Source organism: Labrus bergylta, chromosome 7, assembly GCF_963930695.1.
Source record: "Labrus bergylta chromosome 7, fLabBer1.1, whole genome shotgun sequence".
NCBI lineage: Eukaryota > Metazoa > Chordata > Actinopteri > Labriformes > Labridae > Labrus > Labrus bergylta.
In genome coordinates this window covers 32,233,387-32,259,352 of record NC_089201.1, presented here as the reverse complement: position 1 = coordinate 32,259,352, position 25,966 = coordinate 32,233,387, and the positions used below count along the sequence as shown (strand labels likewise).

The window sequence follows — 25,966 nt, the reverse complement described above, 5'->3', positions numbered from 1 at the left end:
CTAACTGGTCATGTTTGGACTCTTTAAGTCCTCTACATGGAGCAGGTGTGTTAAAGGCTCGTTCACAGCATTCAGACGGAGGTGTGTGTCTCACAGCCGCAGATTCTGGACGGAGAGACCCGAACTGTGGCCCTACGAGGACCCGTACTGGGCGATCTACTGGCCCGGAGGACAGGCGCTGTCACGGTGAGATCTCTAATATACCTGTTTCATTCACCTTTCACCTCTTTAGTAGTGACGTCACTAACAGCTGTTGGTGCACAGCTGCTTTACATCCCCGTTGTAAATCATTCAAACGACAAATGTCAAAGTTACTGGAAAATGATATGTACACTTTGAATTGTACAAAAATCTAGGTAACACTTTACAGGTCCGCAAATTTCGTCGTAATTAGGTGATAATTAGACAAACTTTTTTTTGATTTCATTGAAATTACCCCTGAATTTCATGACAATTGAGTGAAAATTAGCACGTAACCTCTTTGAAATAATGCCCGATCTTAATTGTAAGCAAGTCCTAATTGGTAAGTAACTGTTTTTTCCAATTTCTTTGAAATTACCCCCAAATTTCATGGTAAGTAGGTGACAATTATCAAATCATTTATTTGAAATGAAATCACAATTCACCACAAAATGATCACCGAGTAATTATATTCTGCTATTTCCAGAGAAGCAGGTGATAAATAGCTGCTCATTTCTTGAATACATTTCCAGTAAAGTAATATGAAGTTAGGTCCATGGTTTCCTCTAATTAGAATTACCTTGGAAATCTAAACGAAATAAATGTATTTATGAGCGCCCGCGTCTGCAGCGGCGCGTCTCGGTGTGATCGCGGCCTCAGAGGGCAGAACAAACACCTAGCTGTGGGAGTGTCACCCACCTGGGGGAGGGGCTACTGCCCTTTGTGATGTCATGAAGGGAACATCTCCAAACGGCCTGTTTGAGCACACATTTTCTGAAAAGTGGAGCAGGCAGAAGACGGAGAGGATGGACTTTTCTCATCATTGGGGGGTTTGTAGACGGACTAGAGACACATGTTAGAGTTAGAGGAACATGGGGGAGTGGGTTTAGCAGAATATGTGACCTTTAAAGTCGATAAATATGGTGTTAAATTATGAACTTTAATGCAGTTAAAATGAACAATGATTGTGGTGTTTCTCCTCACTCTGATTATATTTTCTCTTCTTTGCTGCTACGTCCACGTCCGTCATATTCGCCGGTTTGAATCTCGTCCAATCACTGAACTGTATCCACTCCTCCACTCACCTGTGCGCTGTCATTGTCTGGAGGAAACTGTAGTGACTTTTTGTATCAAATTTGGACCCAGATTAAACCTACATCCGAACCCAATGAAGCCGCAACATCTTGAAGTTCTGAATCTATTTTCTGTTTTCTTCACGGTGTAATTGTAGTCCTTAAAGTTTGCAAAGTCCTCTTCAGAGACCGGACCTGGAGGCCAAAGAACATGAGCACAGGAAGCTGTATTCATGGAGTCATAAAGCAGTGAGCCCTTCAACTGAAGAGACTAAAACAGACAAAGATTACAGTATGTATGGCTTTGCAGGGGCGTGGGGACAAGCTTCTTCACGCCCTCTTTTCACCATCTGATCTGTTCAACTTCATCTTTATTGGTAACTTTAAGGATTCACCTTTCTGTATTGCTGTACTGAACTTTCTTTCACCCTCCCCTGAGGGCTCCTTCCTGTGTGCTCTGCTAAATGCATTTTTACCCTGAGGCGCAGTTTCAGTTTATTAAGATACAGTTTACTGAGATACATATGATTATGCAGCATGACTACTTGACATAAATGTTGATTATTAGAGAATATAAGGTACATGCATACAGATGAGACACTACAAAACACACCAGCTCCGCCCAGAAACATCCTGAGTCAACCAGAACAAAGCAGAACAGTAAAATCCAGTGAGAGGACAGAGTCTCTGCAGACACAGTCACCACCACACATGTACGGAGGCCCAGAAGGGACAATGGAGCAGCTTTAGGAGAAGTCTGTATTTTATTTTGAAAAGATACCGACTCTATCTTTAATGAAGTTTTAATGAAATAAGATGATAATGATGATTTGTCCAATGAGACCACGCCTCCCAAACCGAGAATGAAGTCATAAAGACGTGTTGGACGTGACACCATGAAGTTCGGACCAACTACAGGTTGATTTATTTTTTGAAATGTGCATGTGTCTTGGCTCAGTAGGAGACGTCTTAATAACGATATAAAAGCAAAAGTCCTGAGTCAATTGTTCAGCTGGTTCCCTCGTCTTCTCTATTGTTCTCACTAAACTCTCTGAGCTCCAGTGTTTGACTTCAGGACTTCAGCGGCTGCTCAGTGCAGATCTTTAGTGTTGTCAGGAGGTCCAGGACCTTAGCCACCTTTTAGTGAAGGACTTCTAACACATCAGACGCCTGGGACAAAGGCTCACTGTCATTTAAAGATTAGTTTGAGCAGTCGCTTCAATACGTTGAAATTATGCAACAAAGACATTAAGATAAAGGGGTGGCGATGGCCTAGTGGTTAGCTCGAGGGCCACAATGTGCAGAGACCGTAGGTTTGATTCCGACCTGTGGGACGGAGCAGGAAGTGACTCTGGCGTCTCGTTGGTTTCACAAACCTAAACAGCTGTTTTGTTTGTTTCTGTCTCTGTGTTCAGGTTTCTCCTGGACCACCCCGCAGTGTGTCGGGGTCAGACCGTTCTGGATCTGGGCAGCGGCTGCGGAGCCTCCGCCATCGCCGCCATTCTGTGCGGTGCCGCTCATGTAGTGGCTAACGACATCGACCCTAGTAAGCATTCATTCATCTCTTACTCTACTGTGTTATTTACTCACATCATGACATCACAGCATGGACACATTTTCAGGCTCTTATTTTGATAGGAACATTAAAACATTCGCTGTATGTCGTCAACGGGTGGAAGGTTTTTTTCTCGTGTGGTTGGCTGAGGTCTCAGATGGTTGATGCAAGAAGTCAAAAAGCTGTGATGGAGCTCAACATTATTTCATTTTAACGTATGAAATTTTGGCCGATTCAGGGGCGGCTGTGGCTCGGTTGGTAGAGTCGGTCGTCTCTCAACCGGAAGGTTTGGGGGTTCAATCCCGAGCTCCTGCAGCCAGATCTCCGACGTGTCCTTGGGCAAGACGCTGAACCCTGAATTGCTCTCGCTGCTTCATCAGTGGCGTATGTGTGTCTATGAAAGGGATTAGTTATTTCTGATGGTCTCTTTACTCAGCAGTCTCTACCATCAGGGTGTGAATGTGTAGGTGTGACCTGCGGTGTAAAAAGCGCTTTGAGCCTTCAGAAGACCAGAAAAGCGCTTTACAAGCTCAATCCATTTATCATTGAGCTGCAACATTGCTGCATTTTTCATTTGGTTCGGTTTGCTTTCAGACTGCACTTTGTCAAACTAAGCAGAAACCTCCGGTCTTTAAAAATGAAGCCGATGCTGAGGTGCTAAATCCTGCAGTTCATCGAGTGTCCACTAGAGGCTGCATCCTTGTGCAGATCTGTAAGAAATGAAAAGTGAAGCTTTGTCAGGTCTGTCCTCCATGGAGGCCGGGTCGATCGTTTGTGATGCGTTTCAGGAATGCAGGGAATCTAACAATCATCAGCTTTTGTGACAGAGTCGAGCAGATCTGTGGCTGTAAATGAGTTTTTATCTAGAACAGACTTTTTTACTGCATGTATCTGGTTCTTAAGACAAACAAATCATTGTCAGAATCCCGTCTGTGGGAGGTGGTCCTCAGTGCAGATAATGTTCTGCCTGCTGTCAGTATCATGGGGACTTTAAATGAACTACAAACAGAAACCAGAAGACCTTTCCATTGAAAGTTTCTTGTTTTTTAGAAAAATGAATTAAAATGTTCTAAAATATCAGCGTCTCTATGCAATTTGACCAGAATTCAACTTTAATCATTTAAAAAAGTCTCCAATCTGCTGAAACTTCTCAGGGGTACAGCCAGGGACACGAGGAACAAGAATCCATTGAAAGTTTCTTGTTTGCTAGCATTGTCTCTTCAAATATAATACTGCGTTGTTAAGTGTAAAAAATGGACCTTAACATGATATTAAATGTTTAACCGTTGAAGCGGTAGCTCACAGTGGGTGTGATTAACCTTGTTAAAGACTACACTTAATATTGGCGTGGCACGATCACGGACTGTCATACCAGCTCCATCATGGCTGAAAATGTCCTGGAAAAGTCCTGGAAAATGATCCCTGGAAAAGAGTGTGAACCCTGTATATAGACTGCTGTGATTAAAAGAAACACATGAACACCATGATTCCTTGAAGCCTAACCCTGTGACGTGTTAACCCGCCTGTTTGTGTTCCAGTGGCAGCCGTGGCGACGCACATGAACAGTGAGCTGAACGGCCTGCAGCCTCCTGTGTGTCTCACCCACAACATCATCGGTTCACCGCCCGCCGCCTTCCACCTGATCCTGCTGGGCGACATGTTCTACGACCAGTCCCTCGCCACCAGCCTGCACAGCTGGTTGAACCGCTGCATGGAGACCCACGGCACCAAAGTCCTGATCGGAGATCCAGGAAGAGCTCAGTTTGAGGAGCACGCCATCCGACGCCTCCTGAGGCCGCTGGCTCAGTTTGAGCTGCCCGACAGTGTGAGAGAGGAGAACTACGGCCTGAGCTGCAGCGGCGTCTGGAGCTACACACCTGAACTCTGAACACCTGAGAGAATTATTCTTCAAGAAAACATGGACTGTGTGAGGTTGAGAGGACTGTGTTTTATTTGAAAGTCACACAAACAAGGAAGGTTGGTACATTTCCCAATCTGAATGATCACTTCTTTTAGATATTTGAATGATCAGCTGTATCAAAACAACTCCCTCTCTTCTGTCTGTGTTCAGGAGAGGAAGCATGGCGCCGTGCTGCTGCTGCTCCGGTAGCCTGGTTAGCAGGGCGGGGCGATATGACCTCAAATCAATATCACGCTTAAAGGCAGGGTTGGTCATTTTCTAAAAGTAGCCTGATGTTGAAAGTAGCATTCCCTCAGTGCTGCGTCTGCAGTCAGGAGCAGTCCTCCTCAAATGATTTCCATGTTTTCAGGAGTGCAGATGTAAAAACGGCTGTGATGTCTGCTTTCAGTTTGACAACTACACACACTCACAATGTGTGTTTCATATTTCATTTTGAATTGATCCTTTATGAATCACTCTGTTTAATAAACATGAACACACACATGAACAAACAGGATCCTGTGGACATGCATTAATGGAGAGGTCTCAGAGTGAGGGGGCGGCCCACAGCGAGCGCTCCAGAGCAGTTTTGGGGTTCAGTGCCTTGCTCAAGGGCAGTGCTCAGGAAGTGGACTGGCACCTCTCCAGCTACCAGGCCAGGGACTTGAACCGGCGACCCTCTACCGCAACTGCCGCCCCCATTTCAATCAAAGACAAACACAGTTCTATGTGAGATGGATATACTTGTATCTTCAAACACACACACACTCTTTGTTCACACACAGGAGGCAGAGAGCACCTCCGTACCAGCAGTGGATTATCTCAGGAATGGTTTTTATTCATTCATTCATTTAATGAGGTGCAATAGCGTGACAAACTGGTGACATATACATGACAAATAAGGCACAGAAAAAACAAACAGACAAGGTCAGGACAGCAACGACAAAATACAATAAGAAAAGAAAGACAGCAAAAGGCTGTGTAAGGCTGTCCAAAATATGAGTTTTATCTTTGAAAGAAAAGCAAAAAAAAGGAAAACAACCAAAAAGAAGCAGTGGTTTGACAAAGAGTGTCAAAATCTGAGAAAAGAAAATTATCAAATCTTAAACACAGAGAACCTTCAAACAGTCAACTACGCCTTCAGTACTTTGAAACACTTCAAACTTATAAAAATACAATCAGAAACAAAAAGATCCACCATACACAGAAACAATAAGAGAGACTTGAAGAGAGCATCGAGTCGAACTCTTTCTGGGACCAGTGGAAGTCTGTCTGTCAGTCTGAGCCTGAAGAGCTGGTCATACAGGACGGAGACATATGGACTGAACATTTCCAGTCCTTATTTGGACCTAAACCACCAGGAACTGACTCTGGAACCATTCAAATACTAGAAAAACTACAAAATATGGAACTGGTCATCAAAGACTACTAAAACCCCCTAGAGCTCCCCGTTAATTTGAACCACCTGAAAACTAAATTAAAGACCCTCAAAAACAAAAAAAGCATGTGGCCCTGATGGCATACTGAACGAAATGCTAAAATACAGCACAGAACAATTCCAATTGGCTATTCTCAAATTATTCAATTTAATTCTGAGTGTGGGATATTTCCCTGAGAGTTGGAGTCAAGGTCTTATTACACCGATATTTAAAAGTGGTGACAAAAGTGACCCTCAGAACTACAGAGGTCACTAGCTGTTTGGGCAAAGTGCTCTGCAGCATCATAAACGCCCGGATCGTTGACTTCTTAAAAGAACACAACGTCCTGCATAAAAGTCAGATTGGATTCATGCCTCACCATCGCACATCAGATCATATCTTCACCCTCAGCACTCTCATTAACCAACATGTACACCAAAAGAAAAAAAAATGTATGCTTGTTTTGTAGACTTCAGGAAGGCCTTTGACTCCATTTGGCATGAAGGACTCTTTTACAAATTACTAGAAAGTGGCATAGGGGGGGAAACCTATGATTCAATTAAAACTATGCATGTAAATAACACGTGCAATTAAAATTGGAAACAAAAGAACAAATTATTTCAGGCAGTACCGTGGGGTGAAACAGGGCTGCGACATGAGCCCAACCCTCTTTAACATATATATGAACACATTCACAGAAGAACTGCAGACGTCCACAGCTCCTGGTGTGACCCTGCAGGACACAGAGGTCAAATGTCTGATGTTTGCTGATGACCAGGTTCTCCTGTCTCCCTCCCCAGAGGGTTTACAGCAGAGCCTGGACATCCTCCACACGAGAGAGGAGAGAGAGGGAGAGAGAGAGAGAGAAACTGTGTTGTAGGAGTGCTTGTGTGAAAACAGCTTCCCAGCCTCTGCGTTGCTTTCCTGTTAAGTTCAACAATCGAGAGACCTGGAATGTGTTCCTCATTGTAGATGTCAAGGACTGCATGACTTTATGTGAAGGACTTGTTGTCAGAGGTCCAGCTGCTCTCCTCTGATGTGATGATATGCAGGAGAACCTTGGAGAAGAGGAGGAGTTTGTGTGTGATCAGCCAAGCTTCATGAGACTCCGGAGGAGGCAGGCACTTCAAGGACACATCCAGAGGAAGATTTTATGTTTTTGAGATATTAAAATAGTTTGAAACCAGGAAAACAAAACCTCACTGAGATGAAGAATCTGTTTTACAGGAGTGACCTGACCAAGACGGGCAGCAGCACATTCAACAAGGTCAAACAGAAAAAACTAAACTTACTTCTGAAATCAAAACAGCCACTGTAACTTCTTTACAAGCTGCTGAAGATGAAGATGAAGAATGTGAAGTATTTCTGACAGAAGGCAGCTCCAGTCGAGGGCATTTCAAAAATACTTTCAAGGACAATGAAGGCGATCTGACTATGAACACTGTGATCCCACACACACACACACACACACACACGAGACACAGAGACACACACACAAGAGACACAGAGACACAGAGACACACACACACACAAGAGACACAGAGAGACACACACACACACACAAACAAGAGACACACACACACGAGACACACACACACACACACACACACAAGAGACACACACACGAGAGACACACACACACACAAACAAGAGACACAGAGACACACACACACACACACACACACACACACACACACACACACACACACACACACACACACACACACACACACACACACACACACACACACACACACACACACACACACACACACACAGTAGTTGATGATATGCAGATGATGAAGAAAATCTTTGTTGACACTGACTTGCTTTTAAAAAGAATTATTTTATTAGCAAGAAAAGTATCACTGAGCACGTCTGCACATGAAGCCAATAATGATCTCTGTCGAAAACACAAGACAGCCGTATTTATGGACACAGAACAACATGTGGACATCTGTTTCTGTTTTCAGGACAACCCCTCTTCATACAGCTGCGGGGGTTTCTGTCTTAGATTTATGGATGTCATAAACTCAAAGGGCAACACAGGTCACAGATACAATCACTTGTTCAGATGTACGTACACACACACACACACACACACACACACACACACACACACACACACACAACAGATCATTAACCTGATCTGCCGTATTTACAGGAACTTTAACTTTCTGTTAAGTTTCCACCTAGTTCATTTACAGCTTCAAAAAAATAATGGTTAAAAGTAACAGCAACAGAAAACCTTTGCATCTTTCATTATATTAAGATAAAAACGGGATTTGGCTCTTAGGTCCTAAGAAACCTTGTTCCTTAGGTCTTCAAAAACCAACATGTCAGTGTCCCCTTTTATTGGATTTAATTGCCTTTTTAAATTCTGAATCTCTGCTCCTCATGAGTTTCCATAGGTTTTTGTTTAACTGGGGTAGATTACATACTCTTTTAGATTTTTTTTGGACCCTTACTGTAAAAGTTGATTTTATCAGTAAATACGTTGCAGCAGCTCTCGAGATCTTCAGAGGTGATTATGTCATTCCAGTTTAGATCATTCATTTCTTTTCACCTAGAAAAGAACTCTGCGAGGTCAAGTCATAAGAGAGAGAAGCTAACTCATCTCAGGAGCTTTTTTAAAAAAAAAAACAAAGGGCTTGGTTGAAGTTTGTGATGCACCATTCAAATCTCAATAATTGTGTCCTGTGTTTCAATGACATCATACATCGGACCAACAGCTGTAAAAAAGTCTGTTTATTCACACCTGAGGTTATCGAATAGCTGCAAAAAGGCTGCAAACAGAAGTACACGTCTCTGGTCTCTTATCAAAAATATGTTTTACATGCACGTATAAAAATATAAAGTACAAAACTTAGAAAATATAAACAAGAACATTTGTGTGCGGTTCAGTCTGCAAATGTTTAGAGGTCAAAGACAGCACCTTCAGAAATGTAATGTAAACATCTGGTTCAAGTGTTTAAAAATCTTGTTATACTGACGTGTTTCACAGCAAATACAAGTTTCTTCTTGACAAACGAGAACAAAAAGGAAAAGGTGGCGTTACTCCTGCTGCGTCTTCTTGATGTATTTCTTCTGAAAGTCCAAGAAGACGCTGGACGAGTCTCGCCGCAGAGGAAAATACTTCTTGTCCGAGTTTGGATTTTTCCATGACACTGTGAAACGGATGATTCACACCGGTTAGATCAAACTGTACCACCACTGAAAGGATGAAAAAAAGAGATTTGAAATGTATTTATTTTTTACCTTTTTTCTTCAAGACAGTTTGGTTCGGATTCTGTTCTTCAACAAGTTCAGTCTCATCTGTAAAAGAAACAAAAGGAACCATGGTTAATGTAGTACACAAACAATTCACTTAGCAGACGCTGTTATCCAAAGTGACAAACATCAGAGCAAGAACAAAACAAGAGGCAGAGCACAGGAGCTGACAGGAAGAGACCAGAGGTTCTGACAGGAAGTGACCAGAGCCAGAGCACAGGCGCTGACAGGAAGTGACCAGAGGCAGAGACTTTATGTAAGGAGGAGCCGTTTTTGTGGCTGTTTTGTAAGCGAGCAGCAGAGTTTTAAATTTGATGCGAGCAGTAACTGGGAGCCGGTGGAGGGAGATGACCAGCTGAGTTACAGGTTGAAGACGAGTCGTGAATGTTAAAACTAATTTAACTGTGTTCATATGAAGTGTGTCGACCAATAACAGACAGAAACATCCCTCAGAAACGATGCTCAACAGGAAATACTTTTGTTTTTAGTAACAAGTGAAACATTTTTATATTTGGGTCTCTAGAGTTGTCATCAGGGTCGATGATGAGTCTGTATCCTTCAGCTGAAATTCACCAAAAAATACATCAGAGGAAACTTCAGTTCAGTCAGACAACTCACGTTTGTATCGTTTAAAATATTTATTGCAGCTGAACAGAATATGTGCTTGTCGTCTAGGCTCTGACCTCATCACTCCTCACAGTTTTAATTCACATGCTGAAAGTTGAGGAGTGATGGGATGATATCTTAAACCCCCCAGGGTGTGAAATCAGTGCAGTTCAGCTGACTGCCTGAACGAGCTCGCAGGGCGTCGCCTCATTTACCCCTGTGATGACTCTGCGAAGATGGTTTGAATTTCTGGTGCCGCCGTCACTAAAGAAATGTCCTTGATTTATTTTGTTGTTATGGGGGGAGGGGATTACAACAAGCGGAAAATATAACCTGAGCCTCTGGTCAGGCGTGGATACCTAAAGTTCAGAGTAAAAAGTCAGTCAAACTTCTCTTATGTTGTGACTTACTTGGAGCAGGCTCTTTGGGGTTCTCCATCTCTTGGGCTCCATCTTGGAAGTTGAAGGTTTTGGGTAACACGCTGAACACGAGGATGTTTTGATCGTGCAGAGGTTTGACTGAATACTTCCTGTTTTCAGCAGGCTTCTTGTTTGCGGCCACATCCCTCTTCAGCGTCTCCTTCCTTTGTTTGGTCACTTTGGAAAGCAACCTCTTCAGCCTTTTATCGCTCCTCTTTGCAGAAACAACCGGCTCAGACGTCTCAAGTTTCCCCCCCGATGAAGACGAGTAATTACACCTCTGTGTTGTCGACTTGCTTTTGAAGGTTACCTGACTCTGGGGAATACTTTCTCGCCATTTTTCATGAATGCGTAGCTTCAATGAGGGTCCCCCTGCAGGGACGGGTGCACTGGACCTTTTCTTCAAAGGACTGACGAGCACAGAGAGGACTTTTGGAGCCTTGTTCGTGGAAAAATCAAGCTTGTCATGTTTTGGCGAGCCGAACAGAGTCAACTTTACAGTTCTATAATGTGAGACGAAAGGTTCACCGTCGGCTAAGCTCGTCCTACATTTGGAGACATCCTGAAGAGCAGCATGTGAATCCACAGCAACGAAACGTTTCTCGGATTTCTTCAAAGGGTGAAAAAGTCTGACACGATTGTGTCGTCTCTTCCGCTTTCTTACGAACGTTTCATGTTTTCGACTGAGGTTTAAAGAAGTCCGCTGCACAGCCACAAATGGTTCTTTGATGGTTTTCAGTGATGACCCCCCCACATCTCCACAGCTCTCTTGCAGGTCTAACATCTGGACTCCACTTTTACAGCTGGAGAGATTCATGTCTCCATCCCTCCTGACCACAGCACATCGTGACAGATCCTGTTCTCCATCCACCTGATTGTCCGATTGAACGCCATTGACGGTCCTGGACTCTCTAACTTTCTCCCGAGCTCGTTCAGAATCCTTCTTCGGGTCTTCTGTCTGCTCTGTATTTTCTCCTCCGAAGAGACTGCCATTTTCATTTCCACTCAGGAGGGTGATGCTCGGCCGGCTGCTGTTCAACATTTCAGTGAGGATATTTGTTTCTTCGTCCCATGAGGTGTCAGTGGTTTCAATCATTTGTGTGTCCATGCTCTCCACAGCTTGGGATGGAGTTTTGTCTGAATTGCCGCCTGGCTCGATCACATACACTTCATCTTTCTTAAGTTCTGTCACCACTTCCTCCCCAAAAGTCTGGTAAGTGTTTTTATTGGGACTTTGCTCCTTCTGACACTGGCACACCCTCTTGTTCATGTTTGACCCATTAATGATCAGCATTAACCTTTGGATGCAGCACACCTCTTCAATCGGACCGACTGACATCATCTTCTCCTCTGTGGAGTCACTGGACGTGGCGTTCAGCGCCTTGGCCTCCACCGATCTGTCCTTGACTATCTCCGGCAGAATGTTGGCGTCTCGACCTGCTCGTTCAAAGACTGCTATGGCCTCTTCTAGAGGAAGGACTTCATATTCCAATGAGTGCAAAGGGTTGCTGGCATCATCGGTTGGTATGGAAGCCTCTTCATCAGTGAAGGCTAAGAATTCAACACCTGAGTCAGCCAGCTCAGGCTCTGTTTGGGACAACTCCTTGTATGGCGAGTCACTTCTCAATTGAGCCGAAAGGTTGAGGATCTCGTCCTCATCCAGCTGGACGTCACTGTCAAGCGTGTGAGCACGACGCCTCAGAGGCAACGGGAGGCCGAACATTTTATCGATGTCATCGACCTGCTCATTAAGATTCAGCCACGTTGATTTGTAGGGCGGTTCTGTATAAACGTCATCGTGTTGGAGGGTATGGTGGTCCTCCAGTGACTTGAAATGGGCTTTTTTGACTCTTGATGTAATGACGGTGTTCTTTTTTAAATGTTCTTTGCAATATTCTTTTGCCATAACGATTATTGGTTTGTACAAATCTCTCATATGTGTTAAACACATTTTATGATGGCCACCCCAGAACATTTCTAACACCTGATGCCCCAGATTGAGCAAAGGGGAATTTACACATTGAGCACTCTGCGCTCTATCGAAATGCTCAATCAACTTTTTTAATGTGTTAAGTGTGCATTCAACAGTCTGGATTGAAGAGAGCTCCACAAAGCTCGCTGGTGCTTCAGGGGCTGCAGGGATTGGAGCAGAGGCAGGTTGCACGTTAGTTACCAGCACTGATCCTGTGTCGTCAATGCAGGACCATTTTGGAGGCACTCCTTGATGCCCAGCTGAATCATTTGGGTTTTCTGAATTGAGGTGAGACTCCGTAAAATCTTGAGTTTTATTGTTGTTGATATTTGTCTGACGCACACACAAAGATTCATCCATGGTGGCACATTTGGCCTCTTTAGAGCTCGTGTGAGACGAGCAGTGCTTCGTAGCATCGTGCTGGCTCTCCTGTGACAACGGCGGCACAACAGCAACAGCAACAGCTCTCATGCGACCAGAAGACAACTGAGCGGGGCCATTGATCACCTGAGACGCAGCCCTTACAGCTCCACCATGATTCACGTTAGACACCTGGTTATTTGTAGGGGGGAAGTAATTTGCTGCCATTCCTCCGTTTCTGACTCCATCTCCTGCCGCTCTGCCGTAGAAGACTGAGCTGTGAGGAGGAGCTGAGTCCATGCTTTGATGTGTTACCGTTACCACTGATGTGCGGGGGGTTTCAGGCAGAGAGCGTGCAGAAGTGAGAGGCGAGGATTGGCGGACGTGAGAGGTAGTATCTTCAGCAGGCTGCACATCACGGTTGGGCAACATCTGTCTTAGAAAGTGCTTCACACTGTACTGTGAACCTGTGTGATCTGACAAACAACCATCTAATCCAACAGGGACTGACTTACGAAGATCCTCCTCGATTCTTGCAATCCTCATGTGCTCCATCGTTTCAGAAGAGGGATTTAAAGGTGGCTGACTTGTTCTTGATAACCAAGAGTTGTCAAACTGTCTGCCGTCGCTGAGTTGAGTTTTCGGCAGAATAAGCCGACCAAACTTCGTCTCAAACTTCTGCTGAACTGACGGTGAGCTTGTAACACTTTGGTTTCTTGAATACTGAGAGACGGCAGAGTGATAATTTGGTGGAGGTATTGTGCGAGGGCATCCATTCTGAACCCTGATCTGGCTGTGATTGAGGTTATGAGCAGCTGAAGGCAGTGACACGTTGGTCACTTGCTCATTTGTTAAGGAGGTAAGGGTCCTTGTTTGTGCTGACCCTCCATTTGCATTTTGAAAAAAGACGTTCTGAATCAAACCACTCGGCGGGTTTGCTGTCACCATGTTGAATGAATTCTGAGGAGAGTTCTGATGAGAAACTAGCTGAGTGGAACCCTGAGATCCATTATTGACCATCACAGGAGCTCCGCTTTGATAGTTTCCATACGACTCTCTCCTGTAGTTCTGGTAAGTTCTCCCTCCAGATGTTTGCCACGAGGACGCTGCCTGATTATGAGCAGTTAACGCCTGCCACTTTGTTCTCCATCTTTGAGAATCTTGCGGTACGGGGACTGTGTTAGATGTCTGGTACTGATGTGATCTGTTCACCGTCTGCTGATTCCTCATTGTCTCCTGTAAAAACTGAGTGGCAGCTTGTGAGGACTGTAAGGCTGGTCCAACCTGTTGGTACATCCAGGTACGAGAATCCATCGTTATGGTCCGTTAAGCTGAGAAGCCCGTCCAAGTGGCAACGCGTCTAAAAGAGACAAGGATCAATACAAACATATTAACAGTTGTAATATGTATAGTATATAGTATTTTTTGTAAAGGCACCAAGGTTTTTACTATTAAGAGCCTGACAGATAAATTTGTCAGCTGATAATATCTGCCGATATTAGCATATCCAGTGACTATCGGTATTGGCAAATTTTATCGCAGCTATGCACCGATAGATTTATTCACTAGTCAAATAGCATTTCATTTGAGTTGCATTGTATTACACTAGCAGCTCTCTGTCACCAGCAGAGGGCGCTATATGGATTACAACAAGTATCATCACTCTGCAGAGTGTGAAGCGGTGATGCACGTTCATGCTCAGTTACTTTCCAGTCGAGTGACCATCTTGTCTTCATTATAAATCTCTTCCACAAGTGTTTGAAAACTGTATTTGAGGGATCAACGGATAAATGTGAATATCTGTCTCTGCAGGTCGCACATAGATCTAAGAAACATGTGTTCAGAGGCCAATCCTGATCATACATGAAGTAGATGGCGAATGATGCATCCGTATGGCGAGAGCGTTAGACATAGGTGTGTGAGCTTGAAAGTGTTGTATGGCCAGGTTGTTTGCATGATCCACACCAATTTTGAGTGGGAAATGAGCTACCTTGTAGCAATGGCTAATGCTAATTGAGAAGCAGTAATTTCCTGTTGTCAACTGGTGGCGCTGTGACTAAGAAAAAAATGTAAATCATGGATGTGTTCAGGGTGGGCCCTGTATCATGTATGAGAAATTTTAATATGATTGAACACTGCATTGCAGAGATATAACCATTTACTTTTTTGGCAAGTTGCCAAAATGCATATCAAACTTTGAACGCACACTACGGCCACGCCCTTTTACGAAATAACGTGCAGAGCACAACGAGATGTGTTGAACATGTCTGAGTTTGCGTCAAACGGATGAATGCTTTCGGACTAGCTTTATTTTTCGCTTCTGCCAATCCTTAAATTTTATACATCTGTTTTCTTTCTTCAAAAACAGCATTTCATCCATATTTCAACACAATATGCACAGAAAATACATAAACTTATACTTGTCTTATATTACATGCAAAAGTTCTCAAAACTACAAAATAAACTTTCTGTATGTTATTATTCTTTTCACAAATCTAAAATAATTCGGTTCTTCTACTTAAGAGCTTCTTATCAATGCAATACAGTTGCAAACAGGTTTCCAGTTTAACTGAATTAAAGGAGATCAATCCTCGCTTAGCATTATGCTAACAAATCACATGGGAAATCCCATAGAGAAACGGCGAAGCTAGCAGAGTTAACGCTACACTTTTTACATGAATATAAGTACAAAATATGAAAACGAACAGTCTTCATGAACTCACGGTTACTTTAAGAGATATGCAGGAGCTTTACAAAACTAGCAAAAGAGCATGGGAGCTAGGGACAAGCCATGACAGACATAGCAGTGCCGCGCCCATATGTGTATGTGTTTCACTCTCTACACATCTCACTGATTGGACCTTTAATACTTAACCAATACAGATCAAATAAATCTATGTATTGCAGATAAGGTTTGCTTTCAGTCCGGATGAACAACAGCCTTCTGAACTCATCGTCAGTAGATCCTCAGTACATGTTGTAGGATACGTATGACTGCACGGGTACGTCCTCTTCCTTTATTCTTTGTATCATTCAGTGCTTTGATATTTAAATCTACTCGACACCAGATGTCAAGCTTATCCAGGTAAGCATGATGACCCCCGCCCCCACACTACTGGACATCAAAGCTGAGCAATAAATAAAGGTGTAAGTTCTTGTCCCCCTAGCAATGACTACTCAGGGCGCGGTCACACTAAAGAGGCCAATTAACCTCAGTACTAATGGGAGCGCCCCACTGGCCTGTTTTCAGCACTATGTAACTTTGGCACTAGTATGAATTGAGTTGTAGATATCAAGAATGTCAAAACTTCATTATGGATATGTTGACTTTTAACATGTCAAAATGGAATTACAGATATCTGTGATCATGTCAAAAAGCAATTATTCATATCTACAAATGCTATTATCGTGATATTTAAAGTTAAAAGGGCTTGCCATAGTTCACAATATATGATACCAACATTAAAATATCTAAACATTTTAGACACTATAGTATCTATCATGTCAGCATCCAGGGGCTCGTTCTGCCTTTCTGTAAAGCTGCACGATCAGAGCTGCTCGATCAGAGCTGCTCGATCAGAGCTGCACGATCAGAGCTGCTCGATCAGAGCTGCACGATCAGAGCTGCACGATCAGAGCTTGTTAGGTGGGTGTTGTTTCTGTTGTATGAAGAAATCGTGAAACAGACTGGAGATTATAACACCATTTAATCGGCCGAGGTCAGACAACTTCACCAAACACGCATGCTTACAAATCACTGACTGACAAAGTAACAGTGTTCACAGTGCTGCTTATATTCTGTTAAAAGGTGCAACCCACAAATTCCTTTCTATTTGGGTACATCACTATAAAACAATAAAGATGACATGACACTGATTTGTCTACGTAACAGATGTAGACTCTTTGTCTAGCAAACAGTTGTTGACAATATATGGTTGGCTCCTAAACAAATAAAGATCTACTACAAGATGGACACGGTAGACAGACTTGAACAACACATTTCACAAAGTTACCAAGATGAATTAATTTCATGAAAATTCGTACTAACAGATCTGCACGATCAGCTCTGCTCGATCAGAGCTGCACGATCAGAGCTGCTCGATCAACTGTGAGATCTGCAGTATGCCAAAAATACCAGGATGTCATACTGATTCGGGAAAATTGTACAGTATGCATTGGACCAGTCTACCTCACGTACTGTTTCCCACAATGCAAAGTGCCAGGTCAGAGATCAAAATGCCAGAGCTCAGCTGTTTGAACGCATCAGTGGCGGTGACTGAATATCTTGCCACATTAAGAACCAATAACAAATATGACATGTTCATATATTTATATGTCTTACCACCTTAAGATTTTCCTGCTTTGTAGACTGCACAGTGCATGTGCCACTGATGTGGATTTCGTTGTTGTTGATATGTTTGATGATGAAAAAATTCGCCGTTGAGACTGACTTGCTTTCAAAGAGTATAATTTTATTTAAGCAAGAAACAGAGTCACTGGTCACGTCTGACCAGGAGGATCAAGAAGCCAATAATGATCTCTCTCGAACACACAGAGACAATCGCCTATATGCATCTAAACATCTGCTTTTCATCATGGATCATAAAAAACATCATGTAACACATCCATATTTGGCAATACTCCTACACAACACCTCAATGTAAACATTCAACTTGAGGGGACTCCTAAATCTCCTTCAGATACAAACTCTCTCCACATGTACACGTTATAAACTTAAAGGAGCAGTATATTATCTCTGCCCTAGTTACGTCAGACACTTCACCACAGCTGGACAAGCAGCTGCAATTACAGGGTGCTTGGCTTGCTCTATTACTACACATTATTCACAGCTGAGTAAAACCAGTTTAACCGTGCCAAGCGTACTGCAAAATAACCGACGACTGGCAGTCATACTACAGACGACTATCTAAATCAGTAAACAGTTTACTGCATACTGATTTAGAGAGTCGTCTGTAGTAGGCGGTTTCGAGCTGCTCGGGAATAAAGGCTCTCTGCACAAACGTTTTTCCGTTCTGCGTTACGACCGGAGAGCCCCACACAGCTGTAACGTACAGATCTGACGTTAGTCACGTTACCTGCGCACGTTCAATAACTGACCTTAAATCCAGCGTCACGTGAAGCACCTGGCGTGTCCTCCTGATCAAAGTTCATCCATGCTTCTTCCTCTTCTGCAGATTTTAATCCTCGCAGTCAGGGAGGGGCTCCTCTCTGCAGCCGAACTTCACCCGGACTGACTGACTCCTCCTCCTCCTCCTCCTCCTCCCCGCCTCTGTCTGCGTGACGTCATCTGCAGGAGGAGGAGGAGCTCTGCGGGGGAAAACTTTTTTAAAGATAGATATCTGTTAAAAGTGAGACACAACATTTATCTCACTAAGAGGAGGAGTTGCTCTATACATCCAAAATCATATTCCAGTTGAAGTGTCTGAAATGTCTGAAATTCCTGGGACATATAGGTTAACCCCTTAAGGGCGTGGAGACCACTCTGGACAAGTGATTGTATCTGTGACCTGTGTTGTCCTTTGAGTTTATGACATCCATAAATCTAAGACAGAAACCCCCGCAGTTGTATGAAGAGGGGTTGTCCTGAAAACAAACAGATGTCCCCGTGTTGTTCTCCTGTGGGGTGTGTCCATAAATACCAGAGTTTCTGTGTGTTCGAGAGAGATCACTTTTGGCTTTGGGTCTGATGTGGAATCCCTTGTTGTTGATATGTTTGATGATGAAGAAATTCTCCGTTGACACTGACTTGCTTACATAATGATCATTTTATTGACAAACAAGTTACAGCATCGCCAGGCTCGCCATGGTTCGACCTGGGAGAGACACAGCCAAAAGTGATCTCTCCCCTTACACACAGAAACTCTGGTATTTATGGACACACCTCACAGGAGAACAACATAGGGACATCTGTTTGTTTTCAGGACACCCCTCTTACTACAACTGCAGGGGTTTCTGTCTTAGTCATATGTATGTCATATGTATGTCATAAACTCAAAGGACAACACAGGTCACAGATACAATCTCTTGTCCAGAAGTCCCTGGGCAACTCTCTGGACACAGGGGCCCCATTGTACACATTCCACTGAGAGGGCTCCTAAATCTCCTTCAGATACTCCTGATGCGCCCATTGTAAACTTATATTACCTCTGTCCTGGTTACATCAGACACTTCAGGTCTCTCCCAGGTCGAACCATGGCGAGCCTGGAGATTCTGTATCTTGTTAATAAATAATCCTTTTTGATAGCAGGTCAGTCTCAACGGCGAATTTCTTCATCATCAAACATATCAACAACAAGGAAATCCACAATGATTGTCAATGATTGCAAGCAATTGTGAGATCTTGGTCAGCATGGGTCAGCCATGTGTGTTGTGTTTCTGTGTCGTCTGACCATGGCTGAATTTAATCTGAGATGATCCACAGTCTGTTTCCGTTTTCATCATTGTCCATCTACTACAGAAATAACCCCCACCTAACAGTCACTGACCATGTTACAGTTTTTTCCAATCGCTAACACACTAAAATGAAATGCATAGCACAATTATTCAAACTGACACACAGAGAGCAAAACCTCTTCTCAAGTCTCCAAAAGTCTAAACTCATTTTCTGCTTTACACACATTTTGCAATTCAAAACGACACTTTTTAAATGCACTGAACACGGTTCTCTGCATAAGACACAACAATCAGACATAAAGTCACATGTTTGCCATTTCAAAACACTGCCATTCAAAATGACACTTCATGAGCTAATTGGCCAAAAACCTCAATGATTAATTGTTATCTCTTCAATCAGGAAGTAAGCACTATGAAAAGACCACAAGTGAGCACCTTATTTTTACAACAAGGGAAGAGGTTACAGAGAGAGGAAGAGGGAGGGTGAGAATGAGAGGGGGAGGAAGAGTGAGAGGTAGGGATAGAGCTGGTAGAGGAGGAGTGAGAGGTAGGAGTAGAGCTGGTAGAGGAGGAGTGAGAGGTAGGGGTAGAGCTGGTAGAGGAGGAGTGAGAGGTAGGGGTAGAGCTGGTAGAGGAGGAGTGAGAGGTAGGGGTAGAGCTGGTAGAGGAGGAGTGAGAGGTAGAGCTGGTAGAGGAGGAGTGAGAGGTAGGGGTAGAGCTGGTAGAGGAGGAGTGAGAGGTAGGGATAGAGCTGGTAGAGGAGGAGTGAGAGGTAGGGGTAGAGCTGGTAGAGGAGGAGTGAGAGGTAGGGGTAGAGCTGGTAGAGGAAGAGTGAGAGGTAGGAGTAGAGCTGGTAGAGGAGTTCATGGCCAAAGAAGAAAACAACTTTCAAATTGTTGAAAGATCAGAAAAAGTTATGCAATTGTTGAATTTGTTTTTGTTTTTTGTTTTATTATCATTTAATTTTTTCATCATTTAATACATATGTCATAAAGTCTTAACCTTTTTCTGCTTTCAACATTTCCTGTTAAACTCACACACACTCGTAGTGCCTACGCACCTGTGAGGTCAAGATGAGTGTAATATGGAATATCTTTTGAAATTTTTTAATTAAATTTTCGGAAACTTTTTGAAATTACTTTCTGACTAAAATCATTTACACCACAAAGACTGGAAGTTCCCCTTAAGGACCCCGTTTACCTCGGAAGGTAAGGTTTGAGCAGTCACACCACGGCACACTTACTGATTTATATACACTTCCCATACACACCTAACATCCTAGTGAGGGGAGTTCACAGTTATTCCCTCTCTGGGGGGTAATCTAGAGTCCTGTACCAGGGGTTATCCTTGAATCTAATTATTCTACAAATGAATGTTAGGCAGATAATCCTGGGGCTGTGATTATATCTTGTTCTTGTCCAAAGGGTGTTAGAGGAGTAATTTTACATAGCTCCTTCCACTAGGAAAGAGTAGACGAGCAGGTTGGTAGGGAGTGAGCTCTCATTTAGTTCAATAATTAGTTAACTAATGGGTGGTGAGCGTCCGTTAGCTATAGTAAAGTTATTCACCCCTTTTTGCATGTTCAGGACATGCTACACAAATGAACTCAGAGCAACCTTAGTTGATCATGTCATCATGGGCTGACAATGTGAGAGGCTGGACGGAGGGTGCAGCCCAACTTGAGCCGTTTTACTTTAATAAATAAATATGTAGCACTGACTTGTTTGGTGAAAAATAAAAAAATAAATGTTTCAACAGCGTGTGTGTGTATCTGCAAATACTTCTGTGCATGTGAACAATCTGAAGAATTTTCTACAATTCAAACTATTTTAGTATTATGGCAAAGCATACTAAAGATGAGAGTGCTTTTCATTATGCCCAACAGTGTGTAGTTGGTTAGACAAAAATCTGGTAATATAAATGAAGTGTGTGCCACTTGGTGCAAAAGTTTGATTTTGATAATGCTACATGTAGTTTTGGTTGCAGTGTTTCATTTTGCAGGATATGTGAGGTATGTTGCAGTTTGTGGTTTTGTGAATTGTGTTAAGTATTTTGATGAAACCAGCCTAGTTTGAAAAATTGTGTTTTAGCAATTGGAAAAACTGTAATTGTTATCACTTCAATCAGGAAGTAAGCACTATGAAAAGACCACAAGTGAGCACTTTTTTACAACAACAAGGGAAGAGGTTGCAGAGAGAGGAAGAGGAAGAGGGAGGGTGAGAATGAAAGGGGGAGGAAGAGTGAGAGGTAGGGATAGAGCTGGTAGAGGAAGAGTGAGAGGTAGAGGAAGAGCTGGTAGAGGAAGAGTGAGAGGTAGAGGAAGAGCTGGTAGAGGAAGAGTGAGAGGTAGAGGAAGAGCTGGTAGAGGAAGAGTGAGAGGTAGAGCTGGTAGAGGAAGAGTGAGAGGTAGGGGTAGAGCTGGTAGAGGAAGAGTGAGAGGTAGGGGTAGAGCTGGTAGAGGAAGAGTGAGAGGTAGAGGAAGAGCTGGTAGAGGAAGAGTGAGAGGTAGAGCTGGTAGAGGAAGAGTGAGAGGTAGAGGAAGAGCTGGTAGAGGAAGAGCTGGTAGAGGAGTTCATGGCCAAAGAAGAAAACAACTTTCAAATGAACTCAGAGCAACCTCAGTTGATCATGTCATCATGGGCTGACAATGTGAGAGGCTGGATGGAGGGTGCAGCCCAACTTGAGCCGTTTTACTGCACTGGTATATGTAGCACTGACTTGTTTGGTGAAAAATAAAATGCTACATGTAGTTTTGGTTGCAGTGCTTCATTTTGCAGGATATATGAGGTATGTTGCAGTTTGTGGTTTTGTGAATTGTGTTAAGTATTTTGATGAAACCAGCCTAGTTTGCAAAATTGTGTTTTAGCAATTGGAAAAAACTGTAACAGCACGGGTTGTGTTAGGCCACCATGTGCAGACAGCTTGTATCTGAGTGAACTGTGTGATATGACTGAAAATGTGAAATGTATGACTTGAATATTTATAAACTGGATGTCACAAGACTGTCCGCTAAAGGCGAAACTTCCTTACTGACGCACTAAGTCGTTAACCAACACAAGTTTATGAAGATGAACAGATTTGGTAAGAGAACAGCGACGAGCATAGACCAGATCTTCTGTGGAGAGGTGTTCCAGTGGAATACCTGTTCCCATAGTGATCATAACATTATAGCTGCTCGGAAAGAAAAGGTCCCTAAAGGGAAATCCAAAATAATGCAGAAAAGTTCATTTTTTTCATGAAGGGGTTCTTGTTCAATTTATATCATGATTTAATTCATCACAATGAAAAAAATAACCCTTTAGATGCCAGTTTCGATCATAACCACTAACTGCTTTTTTGAAAAAGACTGTTAACTACAAGATTTGTACCAAAAATTTCAAATTTCATTGAGAAACACACTTTCCTTACCAATTTCATGGCTAGGGAACAATCACAGCCAAAATTACCTCAAATAAAGCACCTGACAACTACACACATATCCTTCACAGGGCATAAGGGTTAAAGCGTTTGGGGATATATTTCACCGTGCAGCAGACAAACACGAGCCAATTAAAAAAGAGCAGACTGGGTTGATGATGATGAGCATAATGGTCGACTGAGATGTGGCAAAAAAATATTGCAAGCAAAAAAGGGAGATGAGCTGACTGGGAAACCATGCTGTAAACTGGGAAACGTAGTTACTGAAAAAGAAAAAGTTATCTTTCAAACATTAAATAAATGAGTGTTCATTTTTGAGGGAAAAAACTGGGGCACATTTAATGAAATGATGGGAAGGAAACCGAGCCAAATCCCATCTTTTATTGATACAGGTGACTCTCACTGAACCACATGACATTGATGAGTATCTAAATTCTTTATAAACAAAGTAGAAACATTGAGAGATGAAATGTCATGAGGTCGCATGAGGTGAGAGTGACACAGCTCATTAATGGTAACCACGCCCTTAAGTTTGAATTAAACAAAGTAAATATAAAACTAGTGGAACAACAGTTATCATCTAAAAACTCTAACAAACCAGCCAGGGGGGTTTAGCAGGACCCGTTTACACCATCTTTAACACCAGTGGAGCAAAGAGTGTCTTTCCCTCAGCATGGAAGAGGTTAAAAACAAAACAAACACAGCAGAAGAATTCAGTGGTGAAAACTGTAGACCAACCAGTCTGCGTCCAATGCTTAGTGAACTGCTGGAAAAGATTGTTTGTGAACAAAAACAATGTTTCCTTAAAGGGGACATATTATGAAAAATCCACTTGTACAGTGTTTGTGAACATATATGTGTGTAACCTGAGAGTCTACTGACCCACAACATGTGAAATAAACCCATCCAGTCCTTTGTTTGTGGTCTGCATAAGTCTTACAACACAGAGAAAAATGTTCTGTTTCAAATGTGCTCTCCTTGTGATGTCACAGTGGGATTCTGGTAAAAAAAAAATCCCCTCCCCTCCCCTGATATCTCCACCCATGGACTCCACCCCCAGCCTAGATCAAAACTTTTGAGTTGAGGGGGGCAGCCGCAGCTGTTCACACATGCTCCTCACAGCGGCGTCGGATGTTTGTTTTTAGCAGCCATTTTGGTGCCCGAGGCGAGATTAGGATTTGACGCCCCTCATTGTCATTTTCCATTTTGCTACTTGAAGCACAGTTGCAGATGGTTGCGAGTTTCATTCACCGTAAAATCTGGAATATAAATCGCACCTTGTCTTTGAAGGTCACTCAGAGAGAAGTTTAAACTGATTTCCTGCGAGATGATTTCTATTGTGTTCAGTGACGTCAACAACGAGCCGTTTCTGCGTCGCTCTATTCAGAGGCGCTGCTTGTCAACAGGCGAGGCAGGCAGCTGCTCGGGGCCCCCAGGCCAGTTAGGGGCCCCCCGAATGCTGACAAACGTAAAACTGCAGCTCAAAATAAATAAATAAATAAAATATTCCTGTTTGAAACAAAGTCGTCACTGAAGAAAAATGAAGAGGAATGATCAGTCAGGGAGTGAAAAAGAAAGAGGAAGTGCATCGGGACACTGGTAGATATTGGCTGGAGGAGCCCCAAGGTAAAAGGTTTGCCTAGCGCCCCAACAGACTCTAGAATCTCAGCCTGCAGGGAAAGTTGTGAAGCAGAGACTCCTAGCTTGTGATCTCTCTGCCTGACTCCGCTTGTTTCTCTTTAACTTTAACAAAGGACTCTTTCAATCAAAAGAACCCTCAACAAGGTTTATTTACTGAACCAGTGCAGGCTTCGGCGGCGCCCCTCCAGCATGTGGCGCTCTAGGCAACCGCCTATACGGCCAAGAGCTGTTTTTAGTTCAGAAGATGAAGAGCAAAGGAGAAAATGTCATTTGAAGCATCAGTTTTGCACGGACAACTTTCAAACAGACGTGTGTTTCAACTTGTTGAATTCTTTAAATAAAGATTTGAAGAGCTGTGTTCAGATATTTCATGTTTAATAAAAAACACAAGGAGACTGTATGAAGTGAAGTCAAAGACTCTGAATTGTCAGAGTTGTTTTATGTTGCCATTCAATTCAATTCAATTCAAATTCAAACAACTTTATTAATCCCTCTTGGTGTGGAGCAGCTCGTACACATGAGAGAGAAACACAAACAAAGACAAGATGACGTACAAACAACAGATTACACAAGAAGTTAAAACATGGATAAGACCTGAAGGAGACACTGATATTAGACAGACTGATTAGAGGTCAGCCTGACACAAAGAAATGAAAACACACCAGAGTGATCAGTCCAATAAAAGAATAAATAAAAGATATGTGGCGCCAAAAGATAAAATCATTCAGGAGCGTTCTGATCGCAGAGGGGATGAACGATTTAGAGTAACGGTTAGTTTTACAGGCAGGTAAAACATAACGACGACGTGATGGCAGCAGAGAAAATTTACTTCAGAGTGCATGACTAGAAGAAGCTAAAATACTCTCAGCCGTCCTGAGGATCTGCTGCTTACAAAAAGAGTTTAAATCTCTCTGTTTCATGCTGATTATCTGAGAACTGATTTTAACATTTCCTGAAAGAATGTTTCTGTTTTTAACTGAGAGGCTGTCAAACCAACAGATAAAAGAAAAACAAAGGAGACTCTCAATAAAAAGACTGACTGAGAAAGAGTTCAGTTTCCTTAAAAAGGTGAATTCTCTGTTGCCCCCTCTTTACGATAGCCTCAGTGTTAGCATCAAATTTGAGTTGGTCGTCCAAATATGTGCCTAAGTATTTGTATGACCTTACAATCTCCACATTTTTACCATGTATGATGAACTCTGTGGCTGCCTTGAGGACGAGTTCTTTGTTTTTGAAACATTCAATTCCAAAAAGTTGTCGTCACACCACAAAAATAAAATCAGGGAGAGGTGTCCCATGGTCTGACTCTGGAGGAGACACAATAAGGCTGTGTCATCAGAAGACCAAGTGTCTGCCCCCCTGAGAGCTGCTGTAAGCATCAGTATACATGAAGGAGAGGAGAGGGGAAAGGACACAGCCTTGTGGTGAGCCAGTGGAAATGGTTAAGGAGTCTGATAGATGGTCATTTACAGACACCCTCTGAGTTCTGTCAGTCTGAAAGTCCATAATCCACAGAACAAGCTGATGAGGCAGTTCAATCAAAAAATCACAGATCATTCTTTCTATTAAAAGCTGAAGAGAAATCAGCAAACAAGAGCCGAGCGTGAGCTTGTGGCTTTTCTAAATGTTTTCACAGGTGTGGGAAAACAAGGAGGTGGACCCAAGTGCAGAATAAACTAATGAAACTATTTCTTAAAAATAAAAAGGCAAAAACTAAAACTTTCTATCAAAATGTCCAAAC

The 25,966-nt window shown here is 42.9% G+C and overlaps 2 protein-coding genes across 2 annotated transcripts; one reads left to right on the top strand and one right to left on the bottom strand.

Annotated features, from left to right (window-relative positions):
- The first annotated feature begins 10 nt into the window (after nucleotides 1-10).
- On the top strand, nucleotides 11-5,691 carry LOC136179674 (electron transfer flavoprotein beta subunit lysine methyltransferase-like). Its single transcript, XM_065956648.1, has 3 exons — nucleotides 11-186; nucleotides 2,669-2,799; nucleotides 4,347-5,691. The coding sequence occupies exons 1-3, from the start codon at nucleotides 11-13 to the stop codon at nucleotides 4,694-4,696; spliced, it is 657 nt and encodes a 218-aa protein (XP_065812720.1). The 3' UTR covers nucleotides 4,697-5,691.
- A 3,168-nt stretch (nucleotides 5,692-8,859) lies between these two features.
- si:ch211-106e7.2 (uncharacterized) lies at nucleotides 8,860-18,122 on the bottom strand. Its single transcript, XM_065957400.1, has 4 exons — nucleotides 17,872-18,122; nucleotides 10,413-14,113; nucleotides 9,385-9,441; nucleotides 8,860-9,293 (listed from the first exon to the last, which is right to left on the bottom strand). The coding sequence occupies exons 2-4, from the start codon at nucleotides 14,065-14,067 to the stop codon at nucleotides 9,181-9,183; spliced, it is 3,825 nt and encodes a 1,274-aa protein (XP_065813472.1). The 5' UTR covers nucleotides 14,068-14,113; nucleotides 17,872-18,122; the 3' UTR covers nucleotides 8,860-9,180.
- Nucleotides 18,123-25,966: the final 7,844 nt, after the last annotated feature.